The 21,007-nt window shown below is 39.4% G+C and overlaps 1 protein-coding gene across 1 annotated transcript in view; it reads right to left on the bottom strand.

Annotated features, from left to right (window-relative positions):
- Window positions 1-910: 910 nt before the first annotated feature.
- Window positions 911-21,007, bottom strand: part of LOC135203842 (uncharacterized) — a 40,681-nt gene continuing 20,584 nt past the window's right edge. The window contains exons 5-12 of the mRNA XM_064233804.1: window positions 19,750-19,939; window positions 15,943-16,148; window positions 10,995-11,152; window positions 8,687-8,876; window positions 6,426-6,584; window positions 4,840-4,957; window positions 4,467-4,555; window positions 911-3,930 (exon numbers count right to left, since the gene is read on the bottom strand). Coding sequence (XP_064089874.1) covers window positions 3,779-3,930; window positions 4,467-4,555; window positions 4,840-4,957; window positions 6,426-6,584; window positions 8,687-8,876; window positions 10,995-11,152; window positions 15,943-16,148; window positions 19,750-19,939 — 1,262 coding nt within the window. The 3' untranslated portion in view covers window positions 911-3,778. The remainder of the gene's footprint in view (window positions 3,931-4,466; window positions 4,556-4,839; window positions 4,958-6,425; window positions 6,585-8,686; window positions 8,877-10,994; window positions 11,153-15,942; window positions 16,149-19,749; window positions 19,940-21,007) is intronic.

Raw genomic sequence — 21,007 nt, 5'->3', positions numbered from 1 at the left:
ATCGGAGACAAAACGGATCAACACTTCACTCACGAGTAACAACAATATACAAACTGGAACTCTGGAAGTCTGGAAAACGGCAGACATCAGTCACAGTCATTCGAAGCCTCACAAAGATGTCCACGAAGTTACGGTACCAAAGGTTTCTCGTCATTTCACTTGAACTCCTTGAGATTTTTTATAGAGGGGCAGTGGCAAGACTATATTTTATTAGTTTATGTTACATTTGTCCATATATAGGTTCAAGTTTAATTTATGTTGATGATTGGTAAATTACCCTTTTTACAATTAAAACAATTGATACTCTTCAAATAGGCGAGGGAATTTCAGGGTAATCAAATGAAGTACAAATTCATTTTTTATATAAAAACCATATCAAGCTTAATTTCACATTTATTTTGAAGAAATGGGATCCATCACACAGATATATATATATATATATATATATATATATATATATATATATATATATATATATATATATATGAGGTCATCCTGAATTATTATAGGACTACAGTCATTTATTTGTATTTTTGAACGATGTTGAACGATGGAGCAAATGGGATTTGTGAATGGATCTCACATTAGATTCACTTTGCAGTAGCGCTGAACAGAGAAGCTGTTGATGGTCTATACAACATAAATGGCAATGTTATGTATCAGTTCAGTTCTGGGGAAGTGGGTCATTTTATAAAATAAAAAACTTTATCTTTTATTCATCAAATTGACTTCAAAAGTACATTTCGAGATCATGTATAATCATACGGAGAATCGTGACAAGTTGAAAGAGATGGTGTACACTGAAAATCAGATTAATGAAATTCTTTTTTCAGATTTTATGAGGTGAATTCAATGACTGGAGTATTTTCACGTAATTAATTAGGTAAAAAAAACGTATTTACATCGGGAGAAAATGCATTTCGAAACAACAATTATAGGTACGATTAACAAGCCTCAAATTGAACATACATACATATAAGTATATATTCTTACTACAATCACAGATATCACAATTGCCAAAATTATGTAAGCAAATATGATATAAAAATGTTATGTAATTCAGCAGGAGTAATGAACTCTGAATGTATACAACGCAATTTCAAGCACAAATAGAGAATATCAGCAATCCATTAAATACGAATAAAACCTTATAGTTTTATAACAATGAAACACTGAAAACCACGTTATACATAACGCATTAAGACCGTTACATACAGGTTATTTTATCAGCATTTAGACCATCAAACCACGTCATTTTCAATTCCATAACTGTGGACATATCAATTTCAGATCACAACTATAACATTTCAAAATTAATGCATTATAACTGAAATCCAAGTTGCACCTAAAGTCATTGCAGACATTCTGTTAAGAAGCCATGGAATACAATCAAGCATTTATTGAAGTTTGTCAGACTGTCCTTGGTTCTGGATAATGTTAATCATTGGACAACCTCCTCCTCACTTTGCATGGTACTCGTTGCTGACGTAGCCAAGGACGTCATTTGTGTGTGTGGGGGGCGGGCAGTGAGGGGCGCTTTCCCCCCCCCCCCCAAAAAAAAAAAAAAAAATTTCCAGGGTGGCCTCGAAATCAGGGATGGGAAAAATCTATGTGTATATATCTATAAATATAATTATAATAAGGTCACTGTTCACGAAACAACGTGTCAAAAAAAAATAAGGTTGAAGTGTAGAGAGGGATTAATTTAAATTAGTTATTTTTAAGATGTTCGGAACAAATTAAATAATACATAACATATAACAGTTACCAGTTAAAAACGTTAAGACAAGGCAGTTTTCTTTAAGAGCTGAGATATCTAATCACTTTACTCACAAATGAATTAATGGCCTGATAGGTCTTGAGAACAGCTGAAGGTTTCTCTAATATCTTTGACAAGGCTAAGATTTTTTTCTACTGCATCTGATTCAATAGAATCTATTTTGACATAATAGACAGATTTCTCTCAGAGATGGATAATAGATTCACTCATAATATGCCACTGATAGCAGCGATGAAAGCACTTGACTGTAATTCTAAAGACTTTTTAAATGATAAGAAACTGTCTACCATAGCACAGTTTTATAAGGATATACACATAGATGAAATCCTTCTAAATGCCCAAATTTCTACAGTAAAGAGCCACCTTCTAAGAATGAAAAGCCTAAGAATTGGGTTGAATTGTATCATGAACTCAAACCATTATAATGTGCCTACTCAGAAATTCTTAAAGTTGTTAAAATTCTCATCACCCTTCCAGTAAATACTGACAGCGATGAACGACTGTCTTCAGTTTAGTTTAGTGAAAACGTATCTACGAACTACCATGAAAAATGAGCTTGAATGACTTGCTTCTCATGGTCTCAGAAAAGGAACTTGTTAAAAATCTCACCTCGAACATACTAGTTAATAATTTTGCAAAAGTAAGATCAAGGAGGTATCCACTAATGCAGTAGATAATATTTGAAATGCATGAAGCATATGTTTATTTTGAGATTTTCTTAGATGAACCTTGTTAAAGTTATGTAGCATTTTATCTCTACTCGTTTTCTCAAGCTTAAGATCTTCCCGTTCACATAAACTTTTCTTGTTTTCCTGAATGACTTTTGTATAGGTAGTGAGCTATATTCAATGCAACATGTTAAACTGCAGATATTCTAGGACCAATATTATAATTTTATAACTTGATACGCTTAGACATTTCCACTGCCTTTTCATCTTCATTTATGATCTCAAAACTTGATGTACAGCATTTTTTAAAGAATAAAAGTTCTTCCAATTTTCCTAACAAGTGGCTTCAAATTGCTCCTATTTTGTGGATATTTTTAAAAGTTTTCTCTGGGGGCCTTACAGCGGGCCCCCGGACCCCATAGCAGGTTACGCTCGCTTCGCTTGAGAGGGGTCCTCAAATAAACCTTTGCCCCACCCCCAGGGAAAAATGAAATGACCCCCCCTGGTCGTAGCTTTCAGAAACCAATAGAAAGATTTCCTTTTCCTAACATCCCTAGTAAGATTGGCAGTGTTAAGCAAAAGATTGTTAACTATGGCTCCTAAGTTAGCCTTAAACTTTTTGACTCAGTATCATGCAAATACTTACCTCGGTATTAATAGCTGGGTACAAAGTTCCAGTAGTTGGGCACAGATCTAGTCCCAGTAGCGTCCTTAACTCAGTAGACACTTAATCCAAGTAGTTGACCATATACCTAGTCTAGGTAGTGGTCCTCAGCTTAGTAGCGGGAGCGGCACAGACCTAGATTTAGTAGTGACCCTTAGCTGATTAGTTGAGCAGACTAGGGCATAAAAAATGGTCTTAGTAGTGACCCTTAGCTCACCAGTTGCTCAGTCTAGTGCGTAGACCTAGTCTTAGTAGCTGCCCTTAACCCAGTAGTTACGATTACGCTTAATCGAAGTTGTAATGCATAAACTCGACCTCGATAACTGAGCATAAATTTGATGTCAGTCGGTGGGCAGAAAGTAAACACAGCCTTCATGTTGGACATCTGGGCCTAGTGGTATTTGTTTGTCTTTAAGACACTGTGTAATGCGTTCTGCGCCTAGGCTGTTGGTTACGTTCTCAGTATATTCAGTTGAGAGAGAGAAAGAGAGAGAGAGAGAGAGAGAGAGAGAGAGAGAGAGAGAGAGAGAGAGAGAGGCGTCCTCATCCAAAATCGTCATGCACCACCGACTCCCACAGACGCTGGAGACTTTAATCACCGACGGCGGAACAACTCTGTTTCCCTTCATCCGCGCATCCCTTCTCTTCCATCTCCATTTCGCTCTGTCACTTGCCCTCCGAAGGCTCTGTCCGATGGATGGAGTCGCCATGACAGTACCTGATCAAGATGGCCGAGAAGAGGGCGAAGGCCACGAAGAATTCTATGAAACTGACGATCGAGCAGCCGAGGAGAACTCCGGTTATACCACCGATGGAACCTGAAAAACATCGTGAAACTGACGCTTATACGACGTCACAACGTCTGTGGTCAACAAAATAAATAAATGTTGTTATATTGTTAATATGCGCGCTTAAATCACCAAAATGTAAACAAATAAACATCTTGTCTAAAAAAGTATAAAACTAATTCACAACGGAACCCTTTCAAGTTTGAAATAATTAATAGTTTACGTCATTGTGCATGATGCAGTGAATTTATTTATTGACAAAGCTCTCACAATGACTAACTAAGGCAGAGATTTCACTTTATTACACGATAAGTTTAATTAAATCCCGCATAACCAAACTGTACAGGAATCCATTTTATTTTTTTTTACATTAATTTACCAAATTCATCATAACCTAATGCTCCCTTTTTACGAGAATATTTAATCATAATAATTGAGATATTACAACACAGAAATTTAATCAGAATACAACTGTTTTATTAACATATTATATTCAGAAATTTCCATTTAGCCTCAAATTAATTGTACATTACAATAAAACACATCCACTTTGGAATAATACTTACTTATAAGGTTACCTACAGAGTCACGCCACAAACGTATCTCTGCGTATCTCATATTGGGGAAGAAGGTAGTCGACACAGCTAGTTCACTCCTTTAGAAAGTCAGATATAAAAGAAAAGATTATACATAATTATATACGTACTACACACGCATACATACACACGCACACAAGCCTTCAGATTCAAAGTTGCACAGACACTGCTTTAAAAAGTTAACCCAATGTTGTCGATTATATTTAATAATGCGTTCTATTAAGTGCTTATACATGTGTTTGTGTGTATCACCAGTATATTTTATGCATACTCCAATAACACGCTCCCTAAATATCCGTTCATAATTATAAATGTTCAGAGCCTTCAAAGCATAAAACCTCACGCGTCCGAAAGATTTAACTGCTGACGGAGGGTGTTATAGATGTCCTCATTGATCGGAGACTGACTGGACGTGTAGGAGTAGTCGAATCTCGTGCAAGGGCGCCTGCAGCCTCTGGTCACTGCGTTGGGAAGGGGAGAGAGTGAGTAGGTATCATAATTTAAGGGTTCACTCATGTCAATTCGCTTTACATTTTGCAAATACTCCCTCGCATCTCAAGTGCCGAGGTTCAGCCTTTCCAGTATGTACCTTTTCCACTCGAACTGTCCAATAATTTCAAGTTTTCCATCTTCCTTCTTGCAAAACGTTTCTGCCGTGAGCACTCTTTATCCCAGTCTATCATCCTTAATTCTTCACACAGGACCAAACCCTTTAAAAAATCCCCTCGACCTATCACCTTTGCTATTAATATCATTACTACTTCCTCTACATTATCTCCACATTTCTCACATTCCACTGCTCCTACTCTATACATACTGCTCACACAATTCATTTCTTTAGCTTCAAATTCTCCTCTTTCATTGATATTCAACATAGACGATTCATTTCTCTAATGGGAAGTTGGCTCAACAGTTCTCCATGCATTTCCACCTTTCACTTCCACAGACACCCTAAGCTCCTTCCCCCACATTCGCACACATCCTGCTGCCCTCTTTGCTTAACCTATTCTGTGACTCGCCTCTTATTTTATCTTACCATTATTTGATAAGTTTACTACCAACTAGTCACACGAATGAACCGCTTTCATTCTCCAACCATCACTATAAAGATTCCAAGGTTCATTTTCCAGGTTTAGGTTCACACTTACAACCTTATTCGTCCTACCACATACTCTCAACTTTCTCCTTTTCCTAACACTTTTAAATTCTTTCGCCAGTTTCTGCAATTTCACTTCCTCATTAACTATCATTATATTATCATCTGGAAATATCAGCAACTCCATACATCATAGACAATGTTAGCAATTCACCATTACATTCTGGTGGATGCAGAAGAACGCACAGAGAGAGAAGGGGAAAATATGATCCAGATACAGAATCGATGATCCCGAATACCATACAACAGATGAGGCTACGACTAGAGGACAAACGGAATAATTATTCTAGTCATCATTATTATTATTCAAAAGACGAACCCTATTGATATGGAACAAGCCCAAGGGAGCTATTGACTTGAAATTCAAGCTTCCTATGGTGCTCATTCGAAAGAAGTAACAGAAGGTAAAGGGAAATACAGAAATCGATCATTTATTAGGAAAACAAATAAAATAACAAATTAACAGACAAATAAACAAAAATGTAAGCAAATTAGTAAAGTAAAAAGAGAAGTATATTAGGGTAGTAAAGCATTGCATCTTCGCTTGAACTTCTGAAGTTCCTGTTGTACAACATCCCCAGGGAGACTGTTCCACAGTCCAACGGTGTGGAGAATAAAGGACCTCTAGAACTGAGAAGTTCTACAGCAAGGCACATTTACTGTGTATTGGTGGTGCTGTTCAGTGAATCTAGTTGCTCCCGGCAGGAAAAGGGAATCAGGGATCGATTGTAAATGTGACATATCTCTGTTAAAATACAACTTATGAAACAAACCCGCATTCAAACACCGGCGAGAAGCAGCGATTTCTGTTTCAGTGACATATTTCCTGACGAAGTCCATGAAACCATCTGTGCCTGATTGCAGGTCTAAGTTCTGAAAAGCCAGGGCGTAGCAGGGGAGCAATTCCTTCAGCGAACAAGGTCTGAGAGCATCTGTTGGAAACAGGTTGTGAGTGAGTTAGCCACAGGTGGTGGAATGGAGTGGAATATAAGATTGACGCCAAAGGACATGCACTGGGACTTTATGAGGTCATTCAGGGCTGAAAGGGACCAATGAGGTCTTTCAGCGCTGAAACGGAAATTGACAGTAAAAAGGTTTGGAAGGTGTAACAAGGAAAAGCCAGATGATAGAAAGAGAACACGAACGGAGGTACAGTAAAAGGAATGCAAGGGGTTGCAACTGGGGGTCGAAGGAACACTGCAAAGAACCATAAGTAATGCCTACGGCGCACCGCATGAGGTGCACTGACGGCACTACCACCCTATGGGAATAGACAATCTACACTTTATAGGATGTAGCAAAATTTACCACAGAACGTTTCCGGAGACAGTTAATCAATGGTGAACATGCAATGACAAATAGGAATTTGGTACTGCATATATTTTTAGAAGGCAAATTTATCTTACATTTTCATGGCTGGAAAATAATTCATGAATCAATTTAACCGGCAAATTTTGAAGATCATCAATAGCCTCACTCAGTTGAGGTACCATATCATTTCGGTGTTCAGTGCCAGAGGAACCTTTGTTCTGTTCATTGCATTATCAATATTTCTTGGCTTTGTTATGAATGTTCAAGCTCATATGTTAAGGAAAGACTACATTGTTATCTAAAAGCGCCCTGCCCCTGTCTCACTTATCATTTTTAAGCTTATTTGGTTTTTAGCAGCTAATCATTTATTGCGTTTCACTTGTTCCTTTTATCTGTCCCTTTTGTATCGGTTTGTACCATGTCATGAAGGACAAATCGATTGCTGCTGAAAAAAACAAGTCTGCAACTGTAAGGAAAAAGAAAAACTTGGCAATACTACAGGAAAATAAACAAACTCCTGTTTGAATGGAAACTTCAATTTCAAACCAAGTCTAAAAGTTTTAAACTGAACACTGATGACTTCTTCCGGATAAGATAAGAATCATTATTTGGAAAATTAATGACAATTTCGAAACTAGGTATTTGGTGCTACAAATGTTTTACTCATAGTTTACGGGAGCTGAGGAGGAGTGATTTTAGAACACGAAAACTTAAACATTAAAATCTTTTAGTTTTTTCTCTTGCTCTCACTTCACCAGACAGCTTACTTGGTGTCTATTTTAAGTTTATTCTCACAAGGATTAACAATCTGAAAAGTATATTCCGATCTCTCCTAGATGGTGACCCCAAGGGTTTAACCCGGTATGTATTCACCTTTGCAGCGTGTTAAGTACAAGCCCGTTGGGGGATGACCGTAAAAACATGAACAAAAGACTGTAAATACCATAAAGATAACGACCCCCAAGAAATATTAGTCCTACATAACGACCCCCGAAAACCCTTGGGGTCACTATCTATAGGAAAGATCCATTTATCCTAGCATATCGCTTCATAACGGCGCTTCCTCTTTCTATGTTTTTTCAAGAGTAATTAATCTTGTCCAAGACAAACTAGATTAGTTAAGTAGAGATTAGGTAAGTTTCTAACTGCGTATGAACATCTCAAATTCCTCAAAAATCAAGCAACGTTGAGTCAGGTCGTTATCTGGACAACTCACCAACAACGGATGTCAGGCCGCAAGAGTCTGGCGGGACCGGCAACGGGTCACAATGAGATCCAAGGAGTCACGGATTGAGTGAGTATAACCAATAGTAATAAAAATAATAGAGCTGTCATTCTATTACATTTACCTCCGTACCCCCGTAGGAGGCAGTGTTGTCAGTGTACCTCATGCGGTGCACAGTAGGCATTACTTATGGTTCGTTGCAGCGTTCCTTCGTCCCCTAGCTGCAACCTGACCTTTCATTCCTTTTACAGTACCTTAGTTCATAGTCTCTTTTTTTCTCTTACTTTCCACCTTCTCGTAACAACTGATTCATAGTACAACTGCGAGGTTTTCCCCCTGTTTTGCTTTCAAAACCTTCTTTACTCTTAATTTCCCTTTATGCTCTGAATGACCTCATAGGTTCCAGTGCATGTCCTTTGGACTAACTTCCATATGTTGCAAGTTAAGTAATGGCTCATTTACACTGACCGAACGCAACTTTCTGTGACACAGACTCACCATTTTCGATATCCAGGGCGTAGCTGGAGCAGTTGCAAATTAACTGGAAACAGGACCTGATAGCCCCAAGCATGCAGTTGGGCTGCGTTCTGTAGAAGCCCTCTCTGTCAAGCATGTACCCGATGGTGCTCGTGGGCACACAGTCTTCCATGTTCCAATCGACGAATGTCTTTAGGCCTACATCCTTCACCTGGAGAGATGAAATTTTGTTATGTGGATATTTATGGTGTCTCCTGCTTAGCCTGCCTACAGCTGATATGGACACTAGAGAAAGGACTCGCAAATTTCTTAGACCCAGTCGACGAATGTCTTGAGGCCGACATCCTTCACCTGGGAAGAGGATTATTCGTTACGTGGTTATTTATGGTGTCTCCTAGTTAGCATACCTAAAGATGTTATGGACACTGAAAAAATGGCTGACAAATTTCTTAGACCCAGTCGACAAATGTCTTTAGGCCTACGTCCTTCACCTGGGAAGAGGATTTTTTTTGGCGTCTCCTGGTCAACCTACCTACAGCTGATATGGACACTCGAGAAATGATTACCAAATTTCTTATAGACCCAGTCGACAAATATATTTAGGACTACGCTCTTCACCCAAGAAGAGGTTATTTTGTTACGTGGGTATTTGTGTTGTCTCCTGGTTAGCCTGCCTACAGCTGATATGGACACTAGAGAAAGGACTCCCAAATTTCTTAGACCCAGTCAACGAATGTCTTAGGCCTACAACCTTCACCTGGGAAGAGGAAATTCTGTTTCGTAGGTTTCAGTTTCTTTTGGTGAACATACTGTCATCTCTCTCGTGGTATTCTTAGCATCATTCACCTCAAGTTACTATGGACAATATAAAGAAATGAAAAATAGTATCAAGAACAATTAAATTTCATTCCATTGGAGGCTGCGCTTTCAATGATTGATAATACTAGGTTTATGGAGTAATCAAGATCATAAAGTGAGTACATAAAAGACTACTTAATTCATTCACATGGAAATAGGGTTCCCAAACACCCATAGTGTTGCGATTCCTATTAAAAAGTCATTATAACTAATATACTTGTTATATTCCGGTAATCATCTTATGATAGGAACTAGCAAAGTGTAATTGTATATAAAACAAAAAATGTAAATCATGATATTCTTTTGGCCCAAATAACTTCATTTTTTTATCTCCAAGGATAGTTCATTCGACCAGAAGGAGTTGATTTAAGGTACTTGATAGACCTCTACTCAGAATAACTGTTCTTCAATATATTTATAGAGACGGACAATTCGTAAGATTAAGCAAGTTACCCTAATCATTCCTCTCCAGAAAAAGCTCTACTTTTTTAACCTATTACTGAAGCTCCTTCAATTCAGAAACTACTTATCAACGTGGAATGCACAACATCCTAACCTACAGAGGGGGGAATCATTTGAATTTCATCGGTGACTAAATCTCACAGCTTCAGGGATAAGAATCAAAATCAGAGAGATAAAACCTAAATTTCACAGTCTTGACCTTATAAGTCACAATGAATAAATAATTTCACAACTCATTAACAAGGAACCAAAATCAGGGAATTGAACTGAATATAGAATTTAGGCCAAGGTCCAAGCACTGGGACCTATGAGGTCATTCTACGCTGAAACAGAAATTGACAGTAATGGGTTTGATAGGTATAACGGGAGGAAAACCTTGCAGTTGCATTGTGAATCAATTGTTAGGAGAGGGTAGAAAGTAAGATGGAAGAGAGAGAAAATGAAAGGAGGTACATGAAAAGGAATGAAAGGGGTTGCAGCTAGGAGCCAAAAGCATGCTACAAAGAACCTTAAATAATGTCTACATTGATATCTAACCTAAGCCTCACAGACTTCATCTTATAACCCACTATGAGGTCTTTATACAGGCTGATTATCTACTATTAACTCCAGTGCGCCTCAAGTCCCAGGTTTTAAGTCTTATAAGCCACTATGACTAAATCTCAATTTCAGGAACAGGAATCAAAATCAGGGTGGTCAAACCTAATTCTCACAGGCCTCTTCTAACCCACTATGAGGTCCTTATCTGGCCGACTATATATCATTAACTCCAGAGCTCCTAAAATCTCAGTTTTTAAGTCTTATAAGCCACTGTGACTAAATCTCACGTTTTCAGGAACAGGAATCAAAATCAGGGTGATCAAAATTAAATCTCACAGATCTGATCTTCTAAGCCATTCCTTATACTGGCTGATTATCTATTATAATTCCATTATGTCTCAAGTTTATGTTTTGTGCCATCAAGTGGACACCCAAAATCCTGCTCTATAATACCATAAAAGGGACTTACCTCGACGAGGGAGACCTCTGTTGTTGTGTACATCTTCGGAGTGAGGGACACGCCGTGGCCAACAGCTGTCAAGGAGGGATGAGTCTGGTTGCTGAAGAGAGAAATCTGGAGACCAGTCTTCATGATTTGTGTAAAGTCTAAGATGTTGGGGTCCAATACTAAGAGGAGAAGGAGAAGAAGACTTGTTATGGTCAATTTGGATAGTGTTGCATCAGTGCTGCATATATTATATAGGTATGGAGGTGATTGTGACATGCAATCTCTTGCAAGGATCAGTGATCTCGCAGGTGGAAAATATGTGTCTTGTGTGTTGGTTAATTCAGTACTTGGTGTACAGTCACCTTTGGGAGTCAGCATTGTCAAACTCACCGGAGGCACTTGGAGACAATCCACATGGAACAGGAACAGATTCAACAACTGATCGTCGGTAACCTTAACATTGTCTGGAGAGCACCCAGATACAGTGACATGTCCAAGGATGGAAGTTTCCATCAAAGCAGGGTCTGAAGGCACGTTAAATGGAAATGTGAATCTGGTTGTGCATTGCGAAATCGGTCATATGACTAACTCTTAGTGTAACCTTTGCTAGATTGGTGACCACAGAGATGACCGACTCAGCCAACCTAGACAATACCAGTATTCCAGCAAGACCAATGCCTCCAGCTCCATACATCTATCTACCTTCATTCACACCCCACAACTCTGAAGCTTGGTTCTTCAGGGCAGAAAATTCTTCCAATCGAAGAAAATCACCTCCTCAGCACATAAAGCAGACAACATCCTAAAATTCCTGCCAGATGACATTTCCAAGCAAGTCACAGGAAGGCTGGTAGAACTTCAACCCCTATTACTTACAAACTATTAATGGACCAAATGAAGTCATCCTTCAGATTGCCACATACCCTAAGAGCCAAGAAATTCCTAAACTACATAAGAGGCAAGGGGCAATCACATGTCTACAAACAGTTGTGGCAGCTCATCATAATACCCCCTACAGATAGCCAACCTGAATCATCCCTAGACCATGTGAGAGAGGTATTCTTCACAGGACTACCCCACCAAACAGTGGTGGCCATGCCCAATGCCTGCACATGGTCCACAAGACAGTGGAGTCCACACAGCCACCAACATCAGCAGCAACACCATGATGGACCCAGCAGTCAATCGACATGGAATCCAACAGCAACCTAGAGGGACCAGCTGTCCCCATCCACAAACGAAACTTCACCAAACAATTCATCAACGGGAAGACCAGACAGAAGAAAGATCTACCACCAGAGGGGATGTGCTACTTCCACTAGAGATTGGGGACAAAAGCCCACAAGTTTGACAAAACTGCCTGTTGTCAAAAAACATGCAAGAGGATCTCACCCACAACCCAACCAACTAAATGTCAGTAATGAGCAAACCAGTTGCCTCGTAAGCAAAACTGTGCATGCCCATAGGTCTTTCTTCCAGGTACAAACATAGAGGCTCCACATGCTTCTTTATCAGGGACAAAAAGTCAGACAGAATTCCTCATCGATACTGGACCATGTAGGTCATTTGTGCCAGCCAGTCCGAATGAAAGACTCAACCCTGCTCCATCTACCAAGCTCCACATATCCACCACCAGCAGAGCACCACTCAAGATGTGTGAGAAATGGAATATGAACATGTCATTCAATGGAGAAAGACTACAGTTGGACCTTCACTACAGCAGATGTGATGATAGCACTGTTAGGAGCAGGCTCCTAACAACACAACCTGCTAGTGGACTTAGCATCAACTGACCCCCAAAAACAACTCCAACATCAACTCGTCAACAGCCACATAGATGAACCACCACCACACCATCACTACAGTAACAGAGATGACAAATATGCCCCTTCGCAGTAGCCATCCAACCACCTGAAATACAACTTCTACAAGACTTCCGAGAAGTCTTCACAGATGAAACAACATCCAGAGCCATATATAAACTGAAGGCCCCCAATCCACTCACGGTTCAGATATTTAGTCCCAGAGCAGCTCGCCTATGCCAAACAAGTGTTCTATGAGATGAAGAATGTGGGAATATGCCAAAAAGCCCCCAGCCCACTAAACATCAAAACAAAGCCAGATAGATACCCATTGCCAAACATAGGAGACATAACCAACCAGATGAATGGAGCAAAGATCTTCACCAAAATAGGCCTCCTGATGGGATACTTCCAAGTTCCAGTAGTGAAGGAAGATATAGAGAAGACCGCAATCATCACCTCCTTCGGCTCCTACAAGCTCAACTACAATGCAAGGGCGCCCTTCCAAAGACTGATGAATTAATTGCTACCTTCCATTCTGCGTGGTCCTTATATTTAGCCCCAACCAAAAAAAGTACTACAATACTCGAAGAAAACGGACCCATAGTAAGGGAAGACAAATGCAAATGGGTAAAAGAAAATGGTGGAATTCCTGGAACATAAAGTAAGCCCAGAGAGTATTAGACCCCTACCAGAAAAAAGTAAAAGTAATCATGACCTCCCAGAACCAACAATAATTAAAGCAGTATAGGAATTTTCAGGACTAATCAACTATTACCATAGATTCATCCCTAATACTGTTATAATCATGAGCCCAATAAACCAATGCTTACAAGGAAAACAGAAAAAATTAAACTGGTCAGAAAATCAAGAAAATGCATTTCGTTTAGCAAAACAAGTTTTAACTTCTGCAACTACATTAATTTTTCCTCTACCCCATAGATCCTTCCCGTTGACAATAGATACAAGTAACACAGCGATGGGCGCTATACTAGAGCAGAATGCAGAAGATGGTCGTCGCCTACTGGCATTCTTGAGCAAGAATCTAATGACAGCGGAACGGAAATATTCCACTTTCAACAGGGAGCTTCTAGCGGTCTACAAAGCTGTCCACCACTTCTGCCTCATGCTTGAGAGATGACAGTTTCCCAGGCAAACCGACCATCAGCCCTTGATGCACGCCTTCACAAAGTCAGCAAATTCATGCTCAGCAATGGCAACAGCATCACCAGTCAGCAATAGCTGAACACTCCTGCACCATCAAATACTTGAAGGGTTCATCACATACGGTGGCAGATGCACTATCAAGAAGCTGTGTCAACACCATCCAGCTCAAGATAGCCTATCTCAAAATAGCAGAAGCACAAAGAGATGATGCAGACCTACAAGAACTGTGGCAGGACAACCCCACCTTTACATGGAGCAACCCATTAACCAACAGTGGAGTGACAACCATCACCTACGAAATGAGTACTGGACACCCTGGTCCCTACCTGCCAGAAGGCCTCAGAAGAAAAGCTTTCACACTCGCCCACAACCTGTGCCACCCATCAGGCTGGTCAACTGGCCAAATTACACCAGAGTTATACCTGGTGAGGAATTAAAAAGGACATAAAAAACTGTATGAGAGAATGCACCTGTGTAAGACGTCAAAGATCACAAGACATGTAGAGAGTGGAATAGGAGGCTTCCTCACAGTGCACCACCAACTCACCCATATCCATGCTGACATAGTGGGACCTATACCCAACTCCAAGGACTCCAAGTAGTACAGATACCTGTTCATCATCATCAGCAGAAATGGCAGGTGGCCCAAAGCAATGCCGATACTGCAACAGATGGCAGAGAGCTGTATGAAAGCCTTCATTGGATGGGTCAGCAGGCACAGAGTCCTGCGGATCATCAAAAGTGACAGGAGAGCCAACTTCATATCCACCCCGTGGAATGCCCTCACAGACAGTTTGGGGACAAAGATAATACACACAACAGCCTACAGTCCAGAAACTAACAGCATCATTAAAAGGCTACAGTGGTTGTTGAAAGCATCACTCACCGCCAGATGTCAAGGCAGAGGGTGGAGAAAGGAATTACAAAGGGTCTTACTGGGCCTAAGAATGACACTGGACACAACATTCAACGTACTCGTATTTCCAGCAGAAGTCCTACACGGCCAAACCCTAACATTGCCAGCAGATACCTTTCAACATCAAATGAGCCCAACATCCCCATCCAGCACCAGAAAAGCAGTAGAATGGATAATGCCGGCCAAAATGACCTACCACATGACCAGAAAAGTGTACATCACCAGGGAGCTGCAGAACATAAAATATGTGTTCAACCAGTAGACGCACACAGAGGCCCCCACTCTCCCTATCCTATTCATGACCATACCATATCAGGCCTACCAAATGACAGTAGACAGCAGGACAACGTAGGTGACCATCAATCGTCTAAAGCCAGCATACATACAAGACACCGACCTACAGCCGTGAGACAACGACCTACAGCCGTGAGACACCAACCTACAGCAGTGAGACACCGACCTACAACCGTGAGACACCGACCTACAGCCGTGAGACACCAACCTACAGCCGTGAGACACTGACCTACAGCCATAGTCCTTTCCAAGGGGGTTAGTCCTGTGGGAACCCACATAGACCCCACACACCATTGCACTGGTCAGCTCGTCTTCTCACTGCAACAGCTTCCCATGCCAATGCATGGGCACAAGAAACACATCATATGTCATGAATCTTTTATACATATATCTCCTTTTTTATTATTGTCATGCTAAATGTATCGTCATCACCATATGCATTGCAAAGTCAGCTTTTCAGCCATATGTACCTTAACGTTAGTCATGTCTTGTGTATCAATTTATAAGTATATTTCCATCTGTCAACAGACAAATGAATGTGTGTGACCTCTGTTTTTGTTTGCTTGGTATCAGGCACTACATATCGGCTCGTAAGAGTTATTGACCTATCTGTTTGTTATCTAGATAAATCAGCAAGTTGCAGACCCTAACTCTTATTTATACGCTTTGCTACAACATTAAAAATCTGTCTATTGAATTCCTGTCACTTATTCCACAACAAAAAGAATGACAAATTAAAAATGACACCACACCTCATACCGGCAAAATCTTTAATTTTTTTCTCCCACACCTGGATGATCATCGACCTCGCTCCTCAGGTAAAGAGACACCCCAAGGAACTCCCCCTCGACGTCCTGCACATTTTGCTTCGTATGGTCCGAGAAGTACACATAGCACTTTCCCGAAAATGTGGGCATGCTGATCATAGAACTGCAACACTCCTTCCCCGACATCGTACGTCTGGCAACGGTGCACATCAGAATCATTTCCTCGCAGCTGTGAAATATATAGGACGAGTTGACTAATTGGTAGGTTTCTGTAAGCTGGCGTAAAATAAAACTCTGTTGGAAGATATGCATGGGGAGGTGACATGTCTGTACTATGGATGTGAGGATATTTTGGAAATACTAGACTGTAGACTGACTGACTGATAGATTAGTTTCTGTAGACTGGCATTAAAAATCTGTTGAAAGATTTGTGTGGGTGACAATTCAGTTGTTTGCAAATTTGGATATTTTGGAGAGACTGAGAATGTATGGAAATGATTAATAAATAATAATAACAGTAAATGAAACAAAACATTCTGCATAATAGGGTATATACTATAACCACGCAAGAATTATATAAACTTTTGAATAAAATAGCAATCAATTTGAATATCAATTTTCTATCATTAACAAAGTAGTTCAGAAATAAGCATTAAATGTACAAGCCTGCCTGTGAATGTACCTTAGCAACTTGGAAAGATACATTTACTAGCAAACAACTTAAAAAACAATGTCTCTTCATCATTTGTCTAAGTTATAGAACCTGGGTGCTTTCCTTACTGGAACCTATGGAATTGTAGCATTCTGCTTTTTCAATTGAAAATAATATTACAGTGACGTCACTGAAGTCCTTATTTCTCCTCTGTCTGCTGGGCACTGGTTCGAACCCACGAGAAGACAAAATTATTATCAACTGAAAAATTCCCCTTCGTTTAATAAAATATATGAAAATATATTAATTCCGAGGTAGAGCGAATTGAATCTTGTTCAGGATTTTAAGCCAAAACCAAGTAAAAGTAAATAATTTCCTATATGCTCAAGTTGCCCCTGTGAACTGAAAGCCTCCTTCTCTCTAAACTACCTCTTCATTCTCATTGGCTACTCTGGAATTCATCTCCACAGGTGTCCTGAGGAGGGAGGAGCCTCTCCAGGCCGAGATTTTAAAAGGACGGAGCCACAGAAGCTCTTTCTCAGAACTTCCTCAGAACCTCAGCAGCTCAGAAATTTCAGAGGCCAGAAGCCTCTCACCTGCAGAACACCACTCTCCCCCTTTTCGCATCCCCTGCTTCCTCTGGGGATCCCATAAGTGTTCTTATACTGTCCATAGTGCACAGAAATATCAGCAGATGAGAAGACAACCAGACCAAGGATTTCCAGGTAGTGTGAGATGTAATTTCAAGTGCAGTCAGTGAATCATTTTCCTGTTGTCTGTATTTCATTTCATCCTTCCCAGGTGACTTTCCCCCCTTTTTTTTCAGCTTATTCCCCAATTTTGGTTCGATACTGTGATTAATTCCCCTTGTGATACTAGTAATGATATTACACATCCCCCATGGTTAATTCGAGCAACGTTTCCCACGTGTTCCTCACCTGAGTACTAATGCTAGAATGCAATCTCTTTGCAGACAAATACCATGCCTGATTGTGGGAGAAATATTGGGAGCCCTTGAAAATGGGGCTTGTATTTAAATAACCCGCTTTGCACAAATTCATATCCCTGGGGTCTGAGTCTTTCCCCAGCCACGTGATCCAATGGACCTGCAATCAACCACCTTCCATTTATTTCAGGACTTACATAAAATTTAAATGTAAATATAGTTCATTTAATCTAGAGTCCAGAGTTTATGTAAATTCCTCCTTTTCATTAACATCGGCCTTCAGCCGTAGATCTTTGTTTTATTATGAGCATCGTCCCGCCTCACAAGGCCACTTTAGGAGTGCCAGAAGGTCACATCCACACATTGTATACTGAGGGATGGGCAGTTCATAATATATATATATATATATATATATATATATATATATATATATATATATATATAATATATATATATATTGAGTAGAAGCAGTTAGGATTTAAACAATAGGTTCATTTTAAAAAATCATATACATACCAATGTAAAATCTGAACATGGACCTAAGAAAGCTTATGATTGATCCTAATCAAATGGAATATAAAACTTAGGCCAAGCAATGGAACCTATGAAGTCATCCAACGCTGAAAGGGAATTTGAGAATAATAAGGTTTGAAAGGTGTAAAGGAGGAAAACCTCGCATTTGCACAGTGAAACATTTGTTAGGAGAAGGTGAAAAGTAAGATGGAAGAAAGAGAATATGAACGTAGGTAAAGTAAAAGGAATGAGAGGGGTTGCAGCTAGGAGCCAAAGGGACGCTGCAAAGAACATTAAGTAATGCTTACAGTGCATCGGATGATGTAGTGATTTATCATAATGCAAAAAAAAACCAGATGCGTTTGACTTTTTTGGGGATCTTGTACGAAAACGTTCTGAAATGTATAAACAAACATTTTTCGCAATGCAATAAACTTTTTTAAAACCAAATAGTCCTCATCACCGATATCGAGAAACATTAATCTTGCTACGGTGAATCAAGCCACACCTGTTGTTCATATGATTTATGTTAGGTAGGTGCTTATTATGATAATATATTACCGGTGTGTTTTTTATCTTTACGCATAACCTTAGAGGCATGTCCACAATAATAATAATAATAATAATAATAATAATAAAATAATAATAATAATAATAATAATAATAATAATAATAATAATAATTTCTTCCTATTCTTCATACCGAATACACTGACCATCAAATATTCTTTTTAGAATTCCTAGGATTCCATTGTTAAGAAAATGAATAATAAATACATACACATAGACAGCAAAAATAAGCAAGATTTTTTTTTTTACCGTTTTGACATACCTCGTAAAGTTGCAAATGCAGTAGGCAAATAGAGAAAGGGTACAATCATGCATTACTTACGGAAACCTCGCTAACATAATGGAAAATAAAAATAAGCAAGGAAACTTATTTTGTCAGTGACAATTTGTGAAGCTGCGAATGCAGTAGACAAATAAAGAAAGGGTAACATCATGCATTACTGACGGAAGCAATGTTAACATAATGGAAACAGACACTGACAACGGCATTGACAAAGACAACCGAACTCATAGGGGCCGTAGTTATCAATAATGTTCGGAAGGGTGCATTTACAAGTAAGACGAAAAAACCAACAAAAAGTGTCACGCAGACAAGAACACTGATTAATGAGAATACTTACGAAACCGTCATACTCTTTAGGGGATTTCTATCGTTATAATTATAACAAGTGCATTTGCAAATGAAGCAACCAAAATAAATTTCATTTTGACAAAAATACCAATAAATCACAAACAAAAGCAGTCTTAGTCACAGGAGATGGCAACAACATTGCAATGGCGACCAGTACAGTGATTACAAATAAGAACAAGTAAAAATTTAAAACATGTCAAGTTGACAATCAAGCCAACACCTAAAGCACACTATCTCTATGCAACAAGGACGCAAACAAACACATGAGCTAGAGAAACAGCAGCTGTAGAGGTCGTACTTATGAGCTATGACATCCACATCAAACCAACACCAACAGTACATCATTTCAATGCAACAAAAACACTAAAACATACGAACAAGAACATCAGCAACTTCAGAGATCGTACTCATAAGAGATGGAATCCACATCAAACGAACCCTTAAAGCAAGTCATTTCAATGCAACAAGGACACTAAACAAACATACGAACAAGAGGAACAGTAGCTGCATAGTTCGTACTCATAAGAAATGGCATCCACGAGTTCCCGGACTGTGAAATTGAGTCTGTCCAGGAGGTCGTCGAAGTGGGCGTCCGCTTCGTCGATGGATTTCTTTCCTTCCTCGTCGGCCAGGCGCTCTTCTTTGATGAGACTGGCGTCTCCGAACTTCAGCAGCAGGTAACTGACCATGGAGTCGCTGATGTTCAGAGCTGCGAGATGTCAATTAAAAGGGGTTCTGAACAGCCTCCCGGAGGATGCGTGCAATGGCAATTTCAGAGATTCAAGCTGAGATCAAATGCATTACCACCATAATACGATTCAACTTGCATGTTCATATACTGCTACAGTTTTTTTTATTCATTAGTTTGTTTATATAACTGATCTCCTCTCTCTGTATTTCCCATTACCTTCTGTTACTTTTTTCGAAAGAACACCATATTCTTTGGAAGCTTGAATTTCAATTCAATGGCCACTGTCTGTGAGCTTGTTCCATATGAATAGGGTTCATCTTCTGAATAATAATAATAATAATAATAATAATAATAATAATAATAATAATAATAATAATAATAATAATAATAACAATAATAATAATAATAATACTAACAGATTGATATTCTGAAATTTAGGTAGTCAAGCCAAGCACTGCGGCACTTTCGGCCATTCGGTGAAGAAGAACAATGAAAAGAAAGAGCTGGAGTGGTAGGACAGAAAGGGAACAGAGATCCAGGAAATAAAGAAAATGATGTACAAGGATCTAAAGGTGGAACTGAGAGAAACTCCCACAGTTGCACAAAGAGGTCATAGAGAGACTGGACAACTACACTAAAGAAAGAAAGCGGCAATCGAGATAAAGTAAGAGGCTAAAAAATGAGTGCAACTAGGGGCCAAAGGGACGCTGCAAACACCATTAAGTAATGTCTACAGTGTACCACACAAGGAGTACTATGGCACTACGATCCCAAGGGGAATAACAAACGTTTGGTGTTGAGATGTTGACGAAAAAAGTTCGAATGTTTACAGATGTAAAACGTTAATGAAGAAGACCCGGGTGCTTATCTCTGTGAGATGCTAATGAGAAAGGCTGACTGGGACTGCAAGATATTTGGAGTTAATAACGAAAAATTGGAAGAGATTATAAAAGAACTCGATATCTTGAGCTTTGAGATCTTAAAAAAGCCAGGTTTAAATGCTTATGCTCCGGGACGTAAATGAGGTATATACTGTTTAAGGGTGGTGAGATGTAAAGTAGGCAGTTCCAAATTTATATGGCAGAA

This window comes from Macrobrachium nipponense, chromosome 24 (genome assembly GCF_015104395.2).
Source record: "Macrobrachium nipponense isolate FS-2020 chromosome 24, ASM1510439v2, whole genome shotgun sequence".
Lineage (NCBI taxonomy): Eukaryota > Metazoa > Arthropoda > Malacostraca > Decapoda > Palaemonidae > Macrobrachium > Macrobrachium nipponense.
The sequence above is the reverse complement of the archived record's forward strand: the minus strand, read 5'-3'. Positions and strand labels throughout refer to the sequence as shown.